Source organism: Amblyomma maculatum, chromosome 6, assembly GCF_055883805.1.
Source record: "Amblyomma maculatum isolate TAMU_Amacu chromosome 6, ASM5588380v1, whole genome shotgun sequence".
Taxonomy (NCBI): Eukaryota; Metazoa; Arthropoda; class Arachnida; order Ixodida; family Ixodidae; genus Amblyomma; species Amblyomma maculatum.
The window spans coordinates 39,222,197-39,239,055 of record NC_139349.1 but is presented as its reverse complement, the minus strand read 5'-3'; the positions used below and the strand labels follow the sequence as shown (position 1 = coordinate 39,239,055).

Genomic DNA, 16,859 nt, shown 5'->3' with positions numbered 1-16,859 from the left:
CGATTTTTTTATGTGTTACACTAAGTGGCATCGTTAGCTGTGACATTTCACTGGCACTTACTCGCATGCCCTCAGAAACAGACCAAGTAAACAAAACTGCGGCCGGTGCCAGAGATGGCTTTTCGATTCCGTTTATAAAGCAGGGGTAGGTCTGCAGCCACATTTAATTCATATGTTCAAATATACTTAGAATAGCCGAAAACCGCATGCAGGAACTACGCAGTCATGTGAATTTTTTCGTGCACGTGGCTACCTTCGCTACAGCGAAATAGGCGGTGAAAATGTTGAAAAAAAAAAAGAGCAGGAAAGGGCGCCGTCGTAGATGGTGCGCTGCTTCAATATAGCGCACACGTAAGTGGAAGGCTGCCATCTGACTCTCAAATCAGGCCCTGTTACATTGGTGACTCTCGTTCTCGCCAGAATTTCGACTTTCGTCCGCCGCACAACCTTCCGGAAGGGGGTCGAGGCCCGCTTCCTTCCCTATCAGCGCCTCCTTCTCCCCTTACACAAATCACGACAACACTAAAGCAAGAAGCGTAACTCTCGCCTTTCCTCCCTGGCGCAGAGTGGAAACCGAAAGGCGAGATGCGGACATGGGTGCTGTGCCTGCTGCTCGGACTAGTGTGCCTAATCGCCATCTCCATCGCCACCCTGGTGCTTCAGCTCCCGCCCGACCTCCTGGCTAGTTCTGGGTCTGAAAAGGATTCGGGCCAGGACAGGCCGCCACCGAAGCCAGAGAAGCGCAAAGGAGACCTAACGATCCTTGGTCCAGGCAATGACGTCGTCGCGGTGGCCGACGAAGCTTCTAGCGACACCGACGGGGATGCTGGGGCACCGCAATCCCTGCTAGCTCCGCCGAATCCTTTACCGGACGCCTATCTTGTTCCGTCGGCGGGCTCTTCACCGGACACACCAAACCGAGGCGGCGGCAATAACGACCTGGAGACGAATATCGGAGTCTTGAGCGTGACAGACATTGGCATTGCAGTTGAAGTTGAAACGACTACATCTCCGCTGGCTACACCTCGACCTCCAGAAATCACTGAGGACGGCCGCCCACTCGTTCATACTACAACCGGTAAGGTGGCTGGCTTCAAAACAGAGGTACTGGGCCGTAAACTAGACGTCTTTCTTGGCATTCCTTTCGCTACGCCGCCACTGGGAGAGCTAAGGTTCAAGAGACCACTTCCAGTGAGACCATGGGAAGACGTCCTGGACGCTACACAGATGGGGCCGCCATGCTACCATATATCCTTCACGTCCACGTGGAGTTGGGCTGCCAGCAGGAGGCCTGAGAGCGAGGATTGCCTTCATCTGAACGTTTGGACTCCGGATGCTGCTCGCCATAACTCGACAAGGGTTCCTGCAAGATTAAAACCCATGATTGTCTTTATCTACGGTGGTGGCTTTAACATCGGGGCTACAGACTGGGAGTTCTACGACGGGGGTGTAATGGCGGCTTACGGCGACGTCGTGGTGGCATCCATGAACTACCGGCTTGGGGCGCTGGGCTTTCTAAACGCGGACAGTGAGGATATCCCCGGAAATATGGGCCTCTACGACCAGCACCTTGCTATACAGTGGCTACACGAGAATGCGCGGTCTTTTGGTGCTGATCCCGAACACCTAGTATTGATGGGTGAGAGCGCCGGTGCTGTGTCAGCTGGGCTACATCTGATTTCTCCGATGAGCCGGTCCATGGTGAAACGCGTTATACTGCAGAGTGGCAGTCCGTTGTGGGATACTCCGGACAACACAGCTGACGGAATCAAGAAGGCGACAGAATTCGCGGAGATCTTCAAATGCGCCAACTCCACGCACAACTTCCAAGACAAAGCCCAAGCCGACGATGTGGTTGGCTGTCTACGCGATATCGACGCTGGTACGTTATTTAGTACTGCAGAGAAGGCTTTGGGCAAACGAGTACTAACCTACCATCCCCGTTACGGTGACGACTTCATGCCAATCAACGCGCACGAGGCTCTTCGCAAAGGACTCTTCAAGGATTCGGATGTCCTCCTGGGCGTAAACAAAGACGAAGGCAGCATCTTCGTTGCCAACACACTCCCTTACATATTTCTCAATGGCCTTGCGCCGAACATCACCAAGGACGAAGCAGCATTTTACCTCATCTTCTTTTTCCAGTACATCATCCGGACTGGTACCAGAGACATCAGAGACCATTACTTCAAGAACATTAAGGATCGAGACTACCCGAGTGTGCGGAATGCGTTTATCGAAGCAATCGGCGATTACCTCCAGATATGCCCCACTATCTATTATGGTGAAGTGTACTCGGAGTTCAACAACAGTGTCTACTTCTATCATTTTACGCACCGGCCAAGCAACAGCTACTGGCCGGAGTGGCTCGGAACGGCGCATTTTGATGAGGTGGAGTTCGTGTTTGGTGTCCCCCTCAGGTTCCCCGAGCAGTTCACGGAAGAGGAGGTAACCTTCTCACGTCAAATTATGGATATATGGCTCACCTTCGCTAAAACTGGGTAAGTAAATCGAGGGTAAGATTTTTAGGCTCTTTTGCGAGTTATATTTGAATTATCATACCAATTGATCTGTCTGTACGTTTCTTTCCACCCGTAAGGTAGCTATATACTGTGTCAGTCGCTAACATTACTTTGCACATGGCAATGGCTTTTATTGTATATTGCAATGCTCGTCAGCTGCTTGCAGTAGTCGGTCTTTAAGCCAGCTTTCATAGGCAATTTATTAGCCGAATTGCTAATTTGTCAAATCTGTAGGCTATTCGGCACGACTAAACGGCCTTAGTGTGGTTATGTAGTAACTATATGAACAAGATTAAAGTGCAAATTGAATGCATAATGCAGCTATTTATTATTGATCGCAATTTATAGGCCGAGCGACTGTAGATATTCAAAAGTAACCAAAAGTGACCAGCGCGCATTACATTTGTTGGCCGCAAAATACATCAAATGCACACTGAAGCAAACAACATGTCTTGTAAATGGAAGACGTGCACCAGACTACCCGAGTGCCTTAAAAGAAAGGAGTCCAGAAACGCAAATAAACGATGACAGAATATTCAAGAAACGGACACTTGTGCAATACGAAGTATCGTGCTTTAATTCAAAAGCAGCGGTATTACCACCTAAATCGTCATTTCTTAAATCCCGACGAAAAAAACGTTATGGGAACAAAAATACTGAGGGAGATTTAAGGTCCGAGTTTAGCGTATGACGCGATAACGTTGGCGGCTACCGTATTTGGCGCCCTTTGCGTTCTTTCCTTTACTTTCTTTTCACCTGATTAACATTCTGTAAATATTGCGCATCTGCTGTCTCACATACTCTTATTAGTATACAGTCCTAAGCTAGCCCGTTAACCTATCGCAAGCGAGCACCAACGTACTGTCTTTTTCAAAAGTATACGGTTAAAGGGTTTCGCTTCTAAGCGCCGTATCTATGCTCGTTGCATGTCTCCGGCGTTCGAAACCTCCTAGATGACAAATCTCGTCCGAATTCTTCTCTAACTTGCCTATTATATTCCAGCATTGCTTCCAAGAGCCTCGCTACAGGGCTTAGAAGCGAACACCTCGGGTCGGAAAATTTTGGCAAAGACTGTACATATTAAGGCCCAGTTTAAAGTCTTACGAGGCCTAGGAGTTTCATGCCTGACTCGGCATCCACGGCCCATGGCAAATTGGTTCATATGTCCTCCTCCTCACCTCAAGAGAGATATCCGATTTGGCAGTTCCTCACAACTTCGTGATGTCATGTGGTCTCGTGAGGTCACACAATCCATCTACGAATTGGTGTTCGGCCGATTCACCCGCCAGCTATGACATGCCACTGCCATTCCCGTCATTTTTCGCTAACAACGCGAACAATGTCGACTGCGGATTTTCTGCAAATAGGGAAGTTATCGCGTTAAAATTTCGAATAGTGAAGTATGTCACTCTTTGGTGAATTGATGCAAATCCGAAAGCATCAAGAGGGCCTGCAACGCCCCCTACAGACACAGAACGAGAGCGCTTCTTGCGTTAAACTAGTGTGATCTCGAAAGAGGAAAGGAACAGGCAAAAAGGGTAGGAATTTGCCGATTATTCCACTGGAACGAGTGTCATGTTCGTCGGTATACAGTCATAGTCGTTTCCTGTCTTCGCCCGAGCGCCGAACTATACGATGCCGGTACGCGCTCGCGGCCAAAAATCGTTTCTCACTAATTATCGATCGAAAACAGAACCGGTATACCCGCAAAAAGTGACGCAGGGCGCGACAAGCTAAATTCCCGCGTGCGTGCGCTTATCTAATCACCCGAATGGTCGGCCGAACAACTGGGCACGAAGTCGAGAGGAGCGCAATCGGGGACACCCAGTGGTTTCTGTGTGTGAAGGATTACTATCAGCGCATTTGTGGCATCTGCGCCTTAGCGGTGCGCAGCTCTTTTTGGTGTATGGCACTTTGTGAATAACCAGCAGGGCATATAAAGCCTGGAAGAACAAATTGAACTTTGCGGCAGAAGAAGGAGCTGCAGCTTTTTCTTTCTCTTTGCAAGGGTAAACGTTTGATACAAGAAAGTGCAGTTGGAGAAAATATGAAACCGCTTTCATTGAGTAGTAAACGTAGTTTGGCGGTGGTGGCGATGATGGTGGGTCATTGGTTTTGTTTTTGAAAGGGGGGTTAGCATTTTTTTCTTACATAGGTTCATTCGGTGCGTTTACCGCGTCCGGCACAAATTATGCATGCGTACCGCTCACATCTAAGTAAAAAATGGCCGCCGAGAGTCATGGCATTTGGAAGCTTGCTGTCATGTGCTATAAAGTATTAGCGTAGTTCCTATTGCAAAAAAGGAAATTTTATGTTAGCACAACAGGAATACAGATACAAAGTAAGAGCCTTTTACTTGCCGTAGCTTTATGCCGATAGACAGTCAAGTCCCCGAAGTGTGTTTTTCTTTTTTTTTTTTTTTTTTTTTTTTGCAAGGCATGAATAGCGCAGCATCGTCAGGCTGACATGCTTTCGGACATAGCTTCCTGTATACGAGGCTATGTTTCAAACTGTGCCCAGTTTACGATGACGTAAAAGAACAGAAGGATATTCCATTCACCTGCTGTGCTTTCATGGGTTCGATTCCAATGATGACGGCTGCATTTCTATGGAGACGAAATACAAAAGCATCCGGTGTGATACCAAGGAACTGGCAACTGGCTGGCATTAAGGCACCCCAGTGCTTAGGTTTGGTTTAGTTGGTTTATAAAGTTTAACGTCCCAAAGCGACTCAGGCTATGAGAGACGCCATAGTGGAGGACTAAGGAAATTTCGACCACCTTGTGCACTGACATCGCACAGCACACGGGCGCCTAGCTTTTCATCTCCACAGAAAAGCGGCCGCCGAAGCCTGAATACGATCTCGCATCCTTGGGCACAGTAGTCGAGCGCCCTAAAAACTGCGCCACCCCGGCGGGGCTCAGGTGGCTTAGATTTGCTGCATCCAACCTGACACCTGAGAGTGCATATTTAACAGAAAAAAGGTCATCGCTTATAAATACTTGTCTTATCCAACGATGCGCTAGCGGTGACCTGGCAGCACGACCGATGCACCCGCCACTGCCCGTGTTGTTGTTCCGCGTGCCAGATCGCTTGCTTAGATGCCACCTTCGGCTTTTCTAAGCGCTCGACTGAACACGCCGATGGAATTGCGGTTACGTAATCTTTCCCTCGCCGGAGCCTGAAGTGCATCGAATCTGCGGAGCGTGTGAAGCGACAGTTTTTTTTTTTTTTTTTCCTGAAAAGAGCGAGTGAAGATAGGCCCCCGTGAACGTACACAGAAAAAAGAAATCACACGAAGAGCCAGAAAACAAGGAAAGGGAAGCTAAAATGCGGGAACCGCTTTTTTTATACCTTATTCTGTATTATACTGCTTGCTTATAAATATATTTCAATCTTTTTTAGTTACCCTGGCATTTTATTAGACTTGAAGCTGACTTTGCGGGAGTTTATTCCCCGATATATTCCAGTAGCTGAAATAGAACAATTCATGTTGATGTCATTCGCAACGTTAGCCATATTTGAAACAGGCTGAACTAAGCACGCAAATTGTAATAGTAATCTTCAAAGTAATGCTTTCCTGATATTACATTAATTTTGGCTCACGAAACTTCCGCTTCATGGTATTTGTTACCAAGCGCTAAAACGTGCATAAATCTTTAAGTTTATATTGTTCAGTATCCCCTGTATTGTGTACCACTTATTTCTGAGCACGCAGGGTAGACAGAAAGTTACAGAAATCACAGCAGCTAATGCTGTTCTTTAACTGCTGACACTGATTTCAAGGCGCGCGTTGCTATAGCAAAGCGCGGCATCCAACTTGTCGTTGAATGAAAGATTGCACGCGGTACAATATTTCATGCCTGTAATTCTTGGAAGGCTGAATTTTTTTCCTTTTGTGCAATGCGTATATTCATCATCAGACAAGGTATGTCCAATTCAACACGAAACCATCTATCATTTATTTTAATTTAACTATGCCCACCGCGACCTGATGAAAACAGCTCAATTACGTTATTGGGCCATTCATTGGTCGTCCTCCATATCTCATGCCCCACCCGGGCGTGCTTCTTCTCCTTCATCTCAGCTTAAGGAATCATCAGCTACTTTTCGCTCCACAATTCACACAGCTCTCTTCAAGCCGCATTCACACTGGCGACTCGAGAGGGTCGCGCGATAGGGTTTCATCGACCTGCGACAAGAGCCGATCGACACCGAATGATTACACCGGCGTGCGACTCGCTTCACAACAACCCTCTCTCCGAACAATATTTCAATGAAAAGCCATCTTTCGCACCTTTTCTGTCCCTTTCATCTGTTATCGGGCTCGGGATATATTAGTTCGCACTCCTTTGAGGTACGAATATATCCACATATTTCATCGAGGAAGATAATATCGTGGTTATGCTCATATGCAGGGCTGTTTCGGAAGCGAAAATCACTATCGTTCGACAAAGACAGACAGGTGGTGTGCGCGCCCTTGTTTGCAGTGTCGCGAAGCAGCAGATATCAAAATCGTCTCATGTCAAAGCGTCGAGCGCATTACACAGAATACAAGAGTTTCCCTGATATGTGCGCCCAACAACTGCGTGCGCAGTAAGTCGTGCACACGCGCGCATGCAATCTTGAATTTTACTCCGCAGAAAGGAGGTGGTGGTGGTAAGAACATTTATAAGCTATACAAGGGCCAGGAGGTATGTTTGGATCAGCCCATAAGAGACCGGCCCTTACAAGCACTAGGTGTAGGTCAATAGTTTGGGACGCCAGTGGCGGTTGCCGCCGCCAGGGCGCGCCCGACTAAGGCTTGTTGGGCCTGTAAGTCGTGGCAGCCGAGCAGGATCGCCTCCCAGTCCTCCCGGGTTAGGCGGAAGCGCCGCGGATTGGCTGAGGAGCTCTGCGGCTTGAAGTCGCGCCGCAAGAAATCGGTCAGTGAGCGACTTCTGCAAACGCGTCGCTGGCGACTTGTTCGGGTCTCAGCGACTCGCCAGTCTCGACTTGACCTCAGCGACTCGCCAGTGTGAATGCGGCTTTAATATTACCTAATTCTGCTTCTCACTTCTTTTTATATATCGTGCGGCGCTTTCCTCAATCTAATTTTAAAACATGTACAGCTTTCAATGGTTTACCTTTGAATTTCGAACGTTGTACAGTTTTGTGCAGCCTTAGTAAGGCATAACTGTGTCACTGGGTGTATACATTTGGGCCGTGCAGGACTTCTGTATTACCACTGAAGTTCCAATCATCCGGAGGGTAGGAACAGCTGTCGTAGTACCTTTCCTGTGCCTTCAGATTTCTATGGATTCCGTAGAATCCCATCGGTGTTTTAGAAAAATGAACCTTGTGACCTGGAATTTTGGACCGGCGCTGTACGCATTGTACGCAACGTATGTACGCATGTGTAGTTCAGTGCTCCGCGTAATACCGTGCACAGCATCCTGAAAACGTGTGGAGGGGCACGAAGTGGAGAAGCGTGCGACGCGTGGCAGCACAAGCGCCTACGAGGAGGAATGGCGCACCTTTCCTCTTCCGTGATTCCGTGCGCGGCTGCGCCAGAGCCTCTTACGTCTCGGCAAATTTACATTTCAACGCAACGAAGGAGCGCAATCCAGGCCCGTGAGCGGGGGATTCCGGTGAGCATTGCGAATGCGCTGTCGCCAGGGGAAGGAAGATCGGGTATAGAAAGAAGAAGAAGAAAGAAGGTGGTGAAGATAACCCAAGAAGCTGCAAGACGGAGGGTGGAGAAAGCAGTGAGACTGCGCAGAAAAAGAAAAGGCAAAGTGCGTCATAGTCGAGTGCTAAGAAATACTGTTCCTGTCGTCTCCTTTCACGACGCGAAGCTTGCTCATCTGCGAGATCTGACTGCAACGACAGCTCGTGGACGTCCTTCCCAATCGTTTTCTTTCGATACTTCATTCCCATCCCAAGTACGATTGAAGAAGCCAAAGCAGGGGTTCGCACAAGACTAACTCCGAATCTCGCTGCGATGCTCGCTCGCTCGCTCCCTGTCTCACTCAAGCACTCACTCACTCACTCACTCACTCACTCACTCACTCACTCACTCACTCACTCACTCACTCACTCACTCACTCACTCACTCACTCACTCACTCACTCACTCACTCACTCACTCACTCACTCACTCACTCGCCCACTCACTCACCCCACTCATTAATTATTTATATAATTATTCAAACCGATCGACCAGTCACTCGCTGTCCCACTCATGCACATGGTGCTTTATGGTTCTTGTCCTACTACGCATAGTCACATTCACACATCATCCCTAACGTAGACTTACGAAGAGGGAGCATGATGAGTAACAGAGTAATTTATGCAGGTACTGGTATTCGGCTTAGTCGTTTGGTTAACTTTTCAACACAAAATCAGCGCGACTGGTGAGCAACATCTGACGTCAGAGCTAAAGCGTTTTTGTGGTATAATCTTCTCGAGATTTGTTATTTAGCACCGACATTAGTGTTGCGTGCTGCCTTTAACGGCAGAGCTCACGAGCAGAGACAATCGTCATACATCAACAAGACATCGTCGTGAAAGGGGGGCGCCGGTGGTTGGCGAAAAAACAGCATATAATGTACTGGAGAAGGAGCAGCCGCAGAAGAAAATAAACAGGACCATGTCTTCAAAAATAAGCGATATCTTGAGTATTTCACGAAGAAGTACTTGCGCGGAATATTAATAATCCTATCGCACGGTCCAGTTGGCTGATCATGACGACAATGCATGCTCTATCTTTAGAAACACTGTCCAATGATGTACATCCTTTTTTCCAAATGTGTCCTCTTCAAAACTAGCTCATACATTCCTAGCACACATTGCAACCAATGCATAGAATGATGCAGCGCACTAAAATAATGCAACTCGTTGGTGATAGTTATGCAAACCGAACATGCCTACCTAAGTGGCGTGCTATCACACTGAACGCTACTGGCAACAGTGGCGGTTGTCTTCTCGTGGCTCTTTTACTTGCTCTGTTTCCGTTTCCCTCCTAACTTTCACAGTACCGTTACTCTATCGTCTAAACTGCAGTCATCTAGTTTGAATGGCATCAGTTACAATTAAAGAAATAGGCATAGGCCGCCCTGCTTGGCTAGAGTAAACGGCGGAAGTTTTCTTCGGAGTCCGTTATTTGTGGCGTTCGGAACCACTCCAATTATACATGCACGGGAGAGGCCGCTGAAAGGCGGGGGACGATCCAGGCCGCTACCGACTCGTCGGCACAATAGGCAGATCAATGGAGATTTTCTTGGTACAGCGACGCGACCGGGTATCACGGCTCAGCCATTTCTTCCGCCTTGTCGGTCCCGGATCAGGCGTTACGTTTTTAGGTCAGGCAAAAGAAGAAGTACCGTACGCGTCACCATCGCCGACCCCAATCAGGGGTAGACGGCCACTGTGCGAGCGAAATGCTGTTTGCGCGGCTTCGTGCAACAGGAAAAGAAGCGAGGAAAAGAAGGAACAAGATGGAAAGAACTCGGACAATATAACGCAGTATACAGACCCCGGTACAAGGGCGGAGGAAGCGTTCTTGTTGCGTAATGGCGGGACTATTGCATCGGCGCATTAAAGGAGAGGTCGATTCTTGCCCTGCTATACGCCTTAAAACTCAGATTTTCTAAGCAGCATTATGACATTATGTGGTTTCGTCGTATTCTAGAGCCCAGAGAATACGTTCAGTCCGGAATTCAGTGTTTCTATGAGACGCTACCTCTTTGTAACGCTACTGCGTTTCCAAGACACACTTGGAAAAGTGTGATTTCTTCCTTTGTGGAACTTATTCAAACTTTAAGGTGCTGCTGCTGTGAAAGGTACACAAGCTGTCAGCAGAGATGGTCATAGCCTTTTAAATTGCAGTTACATATTTATGTGGCATTGTTGTTCTCATAAATGTTCACATACCTAATGCATACTCCTTCGGGCCGCATTTAGACTACAGACTATCTTTTACCTTTTCTGAAGTTTGACATATAAGAGACTCAGTGTTCTGTGGGACTAAGATACCCACAAATTACACGAGTATTTCATTGGAAATTCTTTGTGACTTTTTAAGGTGCTAGTGAAAAGACTCTCATTCAGCGGTGCAGCCGTCGTCCTTCTGGCAGTGTCAGTGCTGTGTGAGAAATCCGCGCCACGCGTAACAGCACGCTGGGACAGCACTCTCACCTTGTTCAGATATCCACAGAACAAGTGTGACTGATACTGCACCTTTCCCTTGATATTATTATTATTATTATTATTATTATTATTATTATTATTATTATTATTATTATTATTATTATTATTATTATTATTATTATTATTATTATTATTATTATTATTATTATTATTATTATTATTAAACACTTCTGAAGAACAAAAAATAAAACAGCTAACGCCTCAAATCACGGGCTGCATAATACTAGCCTGCTATAGACCAGTATTTCCCGCCATAACAGATGTTAAAATTCTGGAATAGGTACACACAAGCTTCGAGATGCGGTAACCAACTAGGCGGCTTTTCCAGGGCAGCATACAGTCTCCGCACCAAAGCGTACTGCTCTCGGAATAAAACCTCCGATGATCGTGGTGTTTCAGCATGACGGTCCATCATTCGGCTTTTCCAAAAGCTAAATTGTGCCATCAACATAAACAAATCATAAGGCACATCACAGTTCTTCTGGATGGGCCAAAAACAAATACTATACGGCGTGATTTCAATGTACTTTAACGTCCGCTGCAATGTATCTCAGAAACAGCATCACAGCAGTGCATAAAGCTGCACTGCATAATAGTCTCTGGCGTGTTACAAATGCGGCAATCACCGGCCTTTGCACAAGCATCTGCTTTGCATGAGGCCATGCCTTAACAGGAAGCGTTGATGTGTGCCGTGCAAATTAAAAAAAAAAAAAAACGTTTCTGCAGCAGGCTGAGTGCATATGCGCTTGACACACTTTAAAACCCTAGTATCAACAAAATCATGATAAGGTTGGCGATACAAAGGTATGGGGAACAAAGACTCAGTAAGAACCTAGGAATTCTGCCTTCTAGATAGATTATGCAGATAATCTAAAGAAAAGCGCACAGTTAGGCTACGTAGGTACAATGACTAAGCAGCGGAACAGAGGGGGAGGTGTCTGTGGCGTTGGCTTGGTTGAAGCCGAGTAGTTTAACGAGTGTGTGAATGCGAAGAAAGAAAACTGCGTTGGTAGGGACACCACTGAAGCTACGAGCCATTAACGTCGTCGCTTCTCAGGGCGGAACTTAGGGGTCCTCCTATGTATTTTCAGGCAATTATAATTGTACAGTGCATAAATCCATTCACACACCACTGCGTTCCAGTATACACCTATAAACTTGTAGAAAATAACACAGATAGAAGTTATACATTAACAGATATAGAGACAAAATAATAGAAGCCATTGATTTTCAGTTCGAAAGATGCAGACTTTAATAAATCTTAGTTTTCACCAGAGAGAGGGTAATTCGGTCATCCCTTTGAAGACTGTCAGGCCGCTGGAATGAAATTTAGGCAGTTGACATCTATTCAACTTTATTTCCGATCGAAAACTCATGGAGTAGAAATAGACAAAAGTGAGGAAGTGCGTGATCGACAACAAATCAGCCGGTCATTCATCGAATGAAAATGCAGGCGAGGAATGGTTATGTATTTCGCCGGAGGCGCTGGTGTCTTCTGGTCAATGAAGCCAGGCCACTGCCTCAACTTCGAGAAATCCCCGAACACGTGTATTCCAAAACGCTCACGCGCTGCATGTAGCCGGATCGCCTCAGCTACCGGGAAGTGGGGGAACGGAAATAAGCAGTCTCGTCTGCATGCCCCGCCAAGGCGCGATTACTTCCGGCTCGGCTTAGTTCGCCCTACTCGTCGGTGGGCTGCCGCTGGAGGTCACGGCAGTCTTCTGTGCCGCGATTGTATGTGCTGCGGTGAGCACGGGCCGTCTTTGTGAACGGTGATGTCCTCGAATCGAGGAGCGGCAGGGGGGAATGTGGAATAACGCCTGGGAGAACTGCGAGAAACAGAGGCTGTAGCAAAAGTTACGACTTCCCGACTCCGCGACAACGGGTGATAAGAAATTCTCGTGATGAGTTTGTTCTGCTTAGGGAAGCGATACAGCGTTATTTAGTCGACGCAACTTTCCCGAACCGGTTTAACTGGGATATGGTGGTGTGACGAATATGCTGCTCCTACGAAAGAAGTCTGCCGTGGTAAATTTTTGATAGCGAACATCAATGCGCCGCTTTCTTGTTCCTGCAATAAAACTCGACCTATAGAACGAACGGTCGAAGACCGCCATCTTGTATTTCCGGAAGTTTTGCACGTGCCAGTGATGCTCAGTATTCAACGCGAATTAAATGATGTATAGGCAGGCAGCCTTTATTCAGATCAGCAGCAATGCCAGTCTAAAATTAGATAACATGTACTATTATGACGCATTTTATCTTCTGAGATTTGCTTTCAACATGCAAAATATCAACACTATAGCCAAACCGGTGAATTGGTGGAACATATTGACTGGAAAACAGCGCAAGAGACAAACACCAAAGCAGAGAACCACAGGATAAAATATACACAAAATATACGTTCATGAAAAAAAAAAAAAAGCAGTCATCTGCAAGTTAGCGCCTTGGCAGCTACGAGCGACGATAGAATTCTGTACATGGCTCCAAGCGGAAATATCTGTGTTTTACAAGCAAATGAAATTTTTGCAGAATAGCATGCGCGCATATTGGGGCCTCTTAACTGATTCCTTTGTGACGTTTCCAAATCATCGCAACTACATGCCGGTAGACGTCTAGACTCATGAAATATGGTTATCATCTCGGTTCCTAAATTCGGAAGTTTCCCAAGCTTCCCCGCCCTTCGAGATGCTGAACACTATTCAAATAGTCCCCACTGACAGTCCACTCACTGCAACGGAATTCCTTACGGGTAAGCAAGGGCTATTCGCTTTAGTTTTCCCTGCTGTGCGTTGCTGTGCCTTTTCAAGAGCAGATTTGGTGATTTGCACTGTGAGCTCTTCTAATCTTTATTTCGGCTACGCCCACACACTCATTTTAAATCTGAGGAAAAAGTTTTTCAAGTTGCCGAACAACGTAGCCCTTATAATTTTTTTGTCTTGTTGCTCATTTTGAGATTTCTCAGACACATTCCTGTAATTCTTATCTTACCAAGAACTACTAGTTTGAACTCCACCTTGTGTTCGGGAGGGGCTGGGTTTGATCTTCGAGGCCGAAGTACACTCTTAATTTTCCAGTAGGTACAACCTCTGCCTCCTCATCCACTTGCTTACATTCGTTGGGAGTAAACTTATTAAGGGATTGGTCTCTGAAGGAACACCTTATCTAGAAACCGTCAAATTAACTGACCACATCATCATGTGATGTAAATTTGCTTAGCAATGTTTCAAATCGTGCAATGGTTCTTTAGTTAGAGCACTACTTCGCCTCCCATATCTGGTGTTAGGCTTGAAGAAAAGTGTAATATCAACATTCTAATGTCTACGTGCGTGCGTGCGTGCGTGCGTGCGTGCGTGCGCATGCGAGTGCATGCGGGTGTGTGCTTTTTCAAATTCCTGAATCGATCATAACAGGAAATGGCAATGGCGGCCGTCAGTCAAGAGGGAATGGGTTTACGAAAACAGGCACATTTTTCCTCCGAGGCTTTATTTTTTAACATACGGCATGTGCAGTTTAAGCATTCATTAAAGAAAGTAGGTTTTATAACAAAGAAATTATAAAAGTTAAATTCTGAAGAAATGACCTCCTGTTTTCAGCGAATGCAGAGTGAATTTTCCACCTCGATTTGTGCTCACGCAGTTCGGAGCGCGGGTCACGCGCTACCGCGTTCCTTTAGCATTGGGCCCTACAGTACGCAAGACAGACTGCGAGGTGAAATAAATGGAAGCTGCAAGAGAGTGGTTTCGGAAGACAAACACGGGGGAAGGCCCGCCGTGGGGCTAACGGCCATCGTCCCCTGTCGACGCCGCCGTAACCAAATCGGGGCTAAGCGGCCGGGCTATCCCCACGCGCGCGTCGCCCCTCCTCGCCACCGGAAGGGCTCGAGGAAATGTCCGGCAACCACCGCCGTCGGTACGTGCTCCACATAGCCAAGTAGGAAGGGCGAGTGTGGGGTGCTGCACGGTTGTCGCTTCACTCTCACTTGGCGTGCTGCAAGGTTACTCGATCGTGCGCTCGAGCCGGCCTTGTTTTCTCGGCGGTTATATAACCGTTCGGCGCCTACTACGTGCTTCGCCGCCGGTAAAGAGGCAAAAGATCGAGGTCGGCTCTCTGGGACCTGCGGTGAAGCGCACCGCTCGGAGCTCGCCTGGCATCGGCACCGGCTGCTGCGCTCCAGCCGCTTGTCGTTTTGAAATTGACAGATATATGAGTGGATAGATTTATTTATTTACCAATTGATTGATTGATTGATTGATTGATTGATTGATTGATTGATTGATTGATTGATTGATTGATTGATTGATTGATCGATCGATCGATCGATCGATTGGCGGCTTCATCGAGATTCAAATTCCGCAGTTTTGCAAAGTACCCTCGAGCGCGTGCATGGTTCCAGCAGGAAAGCCGCTCATCGCCGTTGAGCGTAGAAGGAAATGAACGACCTGCCTTATTGACACAAGCAGCCGATAAAAGCAGCGCCCACAACTACACGGTATAAGTGAGGAAAATGGCCAATAATGGGAAAATACTTGAAGGAGTTTGTTTTGGAAGTCATTATTTACCTGTAGCCTCTGTCAGACATCTACAGATCAATCAGCTTGTGTCTAGCTATGCAGTGCATGTCTAAGTCATGTGCGTCTCTTAAATATTGGAATGTACAAAGCTTCGGAGAAGAGAAAGAAAGAGTTCGTTCTGCTCTTTTTTTTTTAGACTTTTGGCGATGCAGAAGGATTCGTTCTGCGGTGCCAATAACCATTGTAAACCCTGCGATCTGTATACGGTGCACATTTTTATGCAGTATACTGTGCATGAGTGCACTAGTTTACGCGGTATGCACTGTGAATAAACTATAGTTCACATCGTGGAGAAAGTTCGGACACGAGTGCACGTCGATGTAGTTTTTCAAGCTCCAAAAAAGTAGTGCAAGCTTCCCAGAGCCAGGAACGCCGGAAAGCCAAATGGGCAAGGAACACTGCAGAAGTTCTTTTTTTTTTTTTTAATGTTCAGTAGGAAGCGTGTACTGTACTTCGTTAACTTTTTATTTAGCCCACGTGAGACAAACTTCCCGCTCTCTAAAGGATCGATTAATGTAGATTCAGTACAACTTGAAAATCATGTCAGGTCATCTTAGAACCCGCTGCAGAGGTGGCCCCTGTCATACTGTATTTGAAGAGATCATTGTACTGCACAGGCAGGAAAGAGACCTAACTTGGGAACGTGAAATTTTGAAATTTATTGATAACTGTGGGAGCAATCCGTGGGTGTCAGCATTACAAACAAAAACATTATTTTCTTATATAAGTAGAAGTTGACGCCATTGTGTTTGCTTGCTTGTTGCGTGTTGCTAGCGATCTTTATTTTTCATGAGTCCACGCGCGTTCCGCATATGTTTTGCAAGCGATATTCCACTAAGCTATCGGTTCAAAATTGTCGCTGCGTGCCTCGCCTTCGTATTCGTACTTGCATATTGCGCTTTCACATCGCACGAAATAGCTGGCCCAATCACCCAAGCTAACTAAATCATTTCTTGCCATATCTGACGTAGAACGCACTGTATTACATAGACAAGGCTGTAGAAACTCAGAGAACGGGAGAGAGGAGAGAGGGGCTCGGACAGGTGCTGTCCCTCGGTGACACTAACTCCTCTGTCCTCACGCAGCAAGCCACCGGAGATGAACGGAACACAATGGCCCAGATACTCGGAACTCAATCCTGTGCACATGGAATTGAGTCCCAGGCGGTTCAGGCTGGGCAAAGGACTGCACGCGGACCACTGCCGCTTCTGGAAAAAGTTCATCCTCAAGTAACGTAGACTGCAACATCCCCCTAGCATCTCATCAATCAAGGCAAGTACAAAGCGGCCATCGAATCAAAGGTATCACCAGGAAGCTAATGGGCTCAGGTGTCAAGGCAAGCAATCCGCCGCTGTGCAGACAAAAAAAAAATTGAGAATCTTAACGTGCAACAAAAGAAGGCTGTCGTGTAACTAAGTACGACACTTGTCTTTCTTTTTATTTATTTTTTTTATTTTCCGCGAAAAAATCGTCCCGTTACACATCACTATATTTACAATGCCGAAGCATAATAAATACAATTTATATTGAGAATTCAGACATTCTTTTTCTCGCATCTGGTACTGTACATGTGC

The 16,859-nt window shown here is 46.7% G+C and overlaps 1 protein-coding gene across 1 annotated transcript in view; it reads left to right on the top strand.

The window, feature by feature from the left end:
- Positions 1-16,552, top strand: part of LOC146185584 (acetylcholinesterase-1-like) — a 50,167-nt gene extending 33,615 nt beyond the window's left edge. The window contains exons 2-3 of the mRNA XM_084605560.1: positions 566-2,501; positions 16,371-16,552. Of these exons, the coding sequence (XP_084461686.1) occupies positions 586-2,501; positions 16,371-16,518 (2,064 nt within the window). The 5' untranslated portion in view covers positions 566-585 and the 3' untranslated portion in view covers positions 16,519-16,552. The remainder of the gene's footprint in view (positions 1-565; positions 2,502-16,370) is intronic.
- Positions 16,553-16,859: the final 307 nt, after the last annotated feature.